The sequence below is a fragment of the Poromitra crassiceps genome (genome assembly GCF_964638095.1).
Source record: "Poromitra crassiceps genome assembly, chromosome: 2".
NCBI classification, from domain to species: Eukaryota; Metazoa; Chordata; class Actinopteri; order Beryciformes; family Melamphaidae; genus Poromitra; species Poromitra crassiceps.
This window is the reverse complement of record NC_139624.1, coordinates 79390229-79396567: the sequence shown is the minus strand read 5'-3', so window position 1 is coordinate 79396567 and position 6339 is coordinate 79390229. Positions and strand designations below refer to the sequence as shown.

The window sequence follows — 6339 nt, the reverse complement described above, 5'->3', positions numbered from 1 at the left end:
AAGATGAGGCTGACAGAGGCGAGAAGGATCGGAGACAAAACAGTTTCAAAGTTTAAACTTTACTTCACCCAAAAATGAAAATTGTGCCATCTACTCATCCCGAGTCATGTCAGTTGAAAACACAGGTGAAGTTTGTCCATAATATAATTATAACTTATAACTTATAACACACAGGGAGGTTGCCAGCACAGACAGAGAGAGAGAGAGAGAGAGAGAGAGAGAGAGAGAGAGAGAGAGAGAGAGAGAGAGAGAGAGAGAGAGAGAGAGAGAGAGAGAGAGAGAGAGAGAGAGAGAGAGAGAGAGAGAGAGAGAGAGATTTGAAGAAGGAAAGAAAGGAAAAACCACTGAGGAAGAAAGGAAGGTAAAGAAAGAATGAAAGAACTGGAGGAGCAAAGGAGAGAAAGCAGGAAAGAAATTAGTCATACTAGTAGATAAAAAATTCTGCACTTCTATGTGAACTAATTCCTACGCTCGCCCACTGCGCGAGCACACTAGCTCGGCCGCTATGCGGCCTCACCCGCTCTGCACCTCGCTGAGCTGGCCCTGCAGCTCACTTCAGGGATGCTGGATCACCTGACCTGGAGCTGGTAACATCAGCTGTCCATGGCTGAAGACGGGGGTCTGAAGCCACACTCACACTTCTTTCAGTGTCTGCCCCTGGGACTTGATTTTGCTCTTATGACATCACTGATGACGTCATCAGTGGGACTCTTATGAGATCACTGATTATGTCAGAACGTTTTTTATGACATCACTGATGACGTCACAACCTCTTATGACATCACTGATTATGTCACAATGCCTCTGACACCACTGATCATCACTTGGATTTTGTGTGTGCATGTGTGCGAGTGCATTTATGAAATCACTGATTATGATAGATGGATAGACAGACAGACAGATGGATGATTAAATTCCTGCTTTGATCCGATTTACGAGGATTCTGTTTCTGGATGACATGTTCTTGGAATAAGAGATTGAGGTTGCAGAACAGATGAGCAGGGACAGATGATGAGTGCTCTGTACTGTACTCTTTACCTACTCACTGTTATTGTGATTATTTATCAGAGGCAAAGGATTTAAAACTGGGGGATCCTGCCCACACTGTAAACTCTGCACACACACTCAGCATCATACTGTACACTCTGCACACACACTCTCAGCATCATACTGTAAACTCTGCACACACACTCAGCATCATACTGTAAACTCTGCACACACACTCTCAGCATCATACTGTAAACTCTGCACACACACTCTCAGCATCATACTGTAAACTCTGCACACACACTCTCAGCATCATACTGTAAACTCTGCACACACACTCTCAGCATCATACTGTAAACTCTGCACACACACTCAGCATCATACTGTAAACTCTGCACACACACTCAGCATCATACTGTAAACTCTGCACACACACTCTCAGCATCATACTGTAAACTCTGCACACACACTCTCAGCATCATACTGTAAACTCTGCACACACACTCAGCATCATACTGTAAACTCTGCACACACACTCAGCATCATACTGTAAACTCTGCACACACACTCTCAGCATCATACTGTAAACTCTGCACACACACTCTCAGCATCATACTGTAAACTCTGCACACACACTCTCAGCATCATACTGTAAACTCTGCACACACACTCAGCATCATACTGTAAACTCTGCACACACACTCTCAGCATCATACTGTAAACTCTGCACACACACTCTCAGCATCATACTGTAAACTCTGCACACACACTCTCAGCATCATACTGTAAACTCTGCACACACACTCAGCATCATACTGTAAACTCTGCACACACACTCTCAGCATCATACTGTAAACTCTGCACACACACTCTCAGCATCATACTGTAAACTCTGCACACACACTCAGCATCATACTGTAAACTCTGCACACACACTCAGCATCATACTGTACACTCTGCACACACACTCAGCATCATACTGTAAACTCTGCACACACACTCTCAGCATCATACTGTAAACTCTGCACACACACTCAGCATCATACTGTAAACTCTGCACACACACTCTCAGCATCATACTGTAAACTCTGCACACACACTCTCAGCATCATACTGTAAACTCTGCACACACACTCAGCATCATACTGTAAACTCTGCACACACACTCAGCATCATACTGTAAACTCTGCACACACACTCAGCATCATACTGTAAACTCTGCACACACACTCAGCATCATACTGTAAACTCTGCACACACACTCAGCATCATACTGTAAACTCTGCACACACACTCAGCATCATACTGTACACTCTGCACACACACTCTCAGCATCATACTGTAAACTCTGCACACACACTCAGCATCATACTGTAAACTCTGCACACACACTCAGCATCATACTGTAAACTCGGCACACACACTCTCAGCATCATACTGTAAACTCTGCACACACTCTCAGCATCATACTGTAAACTCTGCACACACACTCAGCATCCTGCCCACACTGTAAACTCTGCACACACACTCAGCATCATACTGTAAACTCTGCACACACACTCAGCATCATACTGTAAACTCTGCACACACACTCAGCATCATACTGTAAACTCTGCACACACACTCAGCATCATACTGTAAACTCTGCACACACTCTCAGCATCATACTGTAAACTCTGCACACACACTCAGCATCATACTGTACACTCTGCACACACACTCAGCATCATACTGTACACTCTGCACACACACTCAGCATCATACTGTAAACTCTGCACACACTCTCAGCATCATACTGTAAACTCTGCACACACTCTCAGCATCATACTGTAAACTCTGCACACACACTCAGCATCATACTGTACACTTTGCACACACACTCAGCATCATACTGTAAACTCTGCACACACACTCAGCATCATACTGTACACTCTGCACACACACTCAGCATCATACTGTACACTCTGCACACACACTCAGCATCATACTGTACACTCTGCACACACACTCAGCATCATACTGTAAACTGCACACACACTCAGCATCATACTGTAAACTGCACACACACTCAGCATCATACTGTAAACTCTGCACACACACTCAGCATCATACTGTAAACTGCACACACACTCAGCATCATACTGTAAACTGCACACACACTCAGCATCATACTGTAAACTCTGCACACACACTCAGCATCATACTGTAAACTCTGCACACACACTCAGCATCATACTGTACACTCAGTCTGCACATACACTCAGCATCATACTGTACACTCTGCCCACACACTCAGCATCATCCTGCCCACACTGTACACTCTGCACACACACTCAGCACATACAGTACATAACATTTTGTAAAATGTAAAAAAAAAAAAAAAAAAAAAAAAGTTTTACTTGGTCAAACCAAGCGATTCAGCTATATTTAGAATCAGGAGAGACCATATACCACTTCACTCGGACCAAAAGTTTTTCCCCTTCAGTTTTGGTCAGAGTGAAATATGATCTCTCCTGATTATATATCTGACTTAGGCACTCTATTCTTTGTCACAACGTTCTTGGTTTGATCATACAATACAACTTTGCTCTCTGTTGCCCTTTGCTTGTTACTGTAACTATACTTATTTATTTATAAATGATAAGTTATAAGTTATTTTTCTGTCTATGGTGCTCTCGGCCTTTTACTTTGTATCCATACTGCTAGTAACCACATCACTGTGCAACTTTTTGATAGTCAACTTGTTGCATTGCTAGGTCAACAATATGTGAGACGTCACACGCAGCAAGGCTAATGGACAATGTCCAGAAGTTCACCTGCAGCCATTTTGTCTCCGCTGACACACGTAGTAGAAAATGAAATTATATCTGGCAATTGTTTTTCCTCAAGTTTCTTACAGTTTGAAAGCAGTCACAATAGAGTAGGTACCACCGTGTAAATACTCTTTAGTGTGAAATGTAATAATCTTTAGCACTGGTACTAAAGGCTAGTTCATGCTTCATGTTCCATGCTGCAGACATGCCACCTTAGTAGTCATTCTTCTCATGCTTGTCATGACGACCTCACACCTGAAAACTTTATTTGCGCTGGAGGAAAGCGTGGTTTACCACATCCCCACTGGAAACGTCCAGTACTTCTGGTTCGTCCGTGTTGTCTCAAAGTTCAAAGCACTCAGTAATTTAGGCTGCAACTACATCATTTAAAGACTGTGTACCCCCTCGTGTGTATTTCCACATGAAGCATGAACCAACCTTAAGGCTTGGTGCTGGTTTGTTTGAGGCTCTAGGCTTGAGTTCCTGGGTCTTTTGTCCATGCCACTTGTGCTCATCCAATGCTCTATCTCCCTATTCACTCCACTTGTCTCTGACTGTGTTCCGTCTAGGGTGACAAGGACTTCACCCCTGCAGCTGCCCAGGTAGCCCACCAGAAACCCCAGCCTTCTGTGTCCAAGCTGCCCCAGACCCATCACCTCAAAGAGCACATCCACCAGCCACGCAAGTGAGCCACCACACTAGGCTACGACGGCTACTAACTCCACCAGCCGGCCTGTCCAATGGAACACAGCGGACGAAGACGTTTCCCCCACCAGGCACAGATCTCCATTCAATAATCAGAGTAATTTTTGTTAGCCAGTTGCATTACATATATCAGCAACATGGCGTTGACAACACAATACCGATGTGGCCATTGTAGAAGTCCCCCTTTTTACATGCTTGCTGCGCTGGTGCTGCACTATTGACCCGCCGTGAAGAGGAATTGTATGAACAGTTCTCTAGTCTTAAGGTAGCAGAGATGGCTGGAGGGACTTCTACAATGGCTACCAATGTAGGTTAAGAGGAGAAACTGATCTGAGATCGAAGTCTGGTGTGTGGGGGGGACCAAATCCGATCACTGCAACCAGCCAATCAATCAATCAGGCCATCAACCAATCACCGGATAGTGATGAGCCCAAGCTCCAGCCTTCTACCCATGACTATTTTCACAGGCCAAAAGAACCAATCAAGCAATCATGAGGAGGATACCAGTGTTTTAACATCACCAAACCCCAATGAGGACAGTTAGCAGCTTTTGAATGATGCTGTCAGGGAAAGTCTGCTCCAGGTGAGTGTTGACGGTTGCCAGTTTGCACAGGAACAGCGCGGACCAGAGAAACCAAAACTAGCCAATTACATGACAGTGTGAAAAGCATTCCATTTGACCTTAACGCCACATATACTTAATAATCAGCACACCACAAGTATACATATCAAACACACACACACCACCCTCTTCCTTAATCACCCATCCCCTTACACTGAAGTGTCGTTAATGCAACACTAATGTTCAGGTTTCCAAGAAAGAGAGAAAATTATCTTGCCAAGAAGGAGTCATTTCCTATGTTTATTTAATTAAATTTAAAAGAAGAGTTTTATTTTTGTTTTTGCTCAGTGCTGTTTCTTGAGTAAATTGTTCAATTGTACAAATCTTGAGTCAGTGAGTGGACTTAGGTATTAGGTGTGGTTGTCATAGTAAATAAAGATTTATCTTGCAAACGTCTTTTCCGCGTTGTCTTCATTTGGATGAAGTGAAGGATGACGACTGGGTGAAGAACTTCTTGCTTGATTGCTTTGAAGATATGAGTCATGTAATGTCTGGTTTGGACCTGACACTGAAACACCTGAAACTCTACGCACATTTGTATTGTGTGTACCTGCATCCTCCATGACGATGCTCCTTGTGATGCAACAACACTTTTGTTTCATCTACTTGGCCACTAATGTAACTTTTGCTTGTATAAAACAGCAACAATGAAACAGACTGGCCAGATGAATCTAAGTGGAAGCCACAGTCCTAGACTGACATTCAGTTCAAAAGACAAGTCTGGAGACACCTGGGACATTCATCGTGCAAAAAGGTTTGAAAGTCTGCGTTCGGTAAGGCATATAATGTGTTTGATTTGAGTGCAGATAAATGATCAAATTAGTGCTGCTTGATAGAGGATGTGCTATAGCTCAGCTATATGAGTATTCCAGTGTGAGTCAGCGCTCTGCACCCAGGGATTATTAGGGGCAAGGACTCAGGTGGTGTTTGGAAATGAAACCGGGCCATCTCTCCCAGAGCTGTCTGCTGCTTTGCTCCACCCGGCCCACACACACACAGTGCACCAGGTGTTGCATGTAATCCATCTTTGCACAAACATCTGCAACCAGGTGTTGTGTCCGTTTATGTTAGCTTAATAACGCAGCCACTGCAGCCTTAGTTGGTATACGAGCCTCTGTCAGCAAGCTGAAACTCCCCATTAAACAGACGTGTCCCTCATCTCATCCTCTGCCACGCCTTATTAAACTGATTGAAAGACAGGAATTGAGAATG

The 6339-nt window shown here is 43.9% G+C and overlaps 1 protein-coding gene across 1 annotated transcript in view; it reads left to right on the top strand.

Moving 5' to 3' along the window:
- Positions 1-5523, top strand: part of dap (death-associated protein) — a 39983-nt gene extending 34460 nt beyond the window's left edge. Inside the window, exon 4 of the mRNA XM_083656110.1 lies at positions 4370-5523. Within this exon, the coding sequence (XP_083512236.1) occupies positions 4370-4489 (120 nt within the window). The 3' untranslated portion in view covers positions 4490-5523. The remainder of the gene's footprint in view (positions 1-4369) is intronic.
- Positions 5524-6339: the final 816 nt, after the last annotated feature.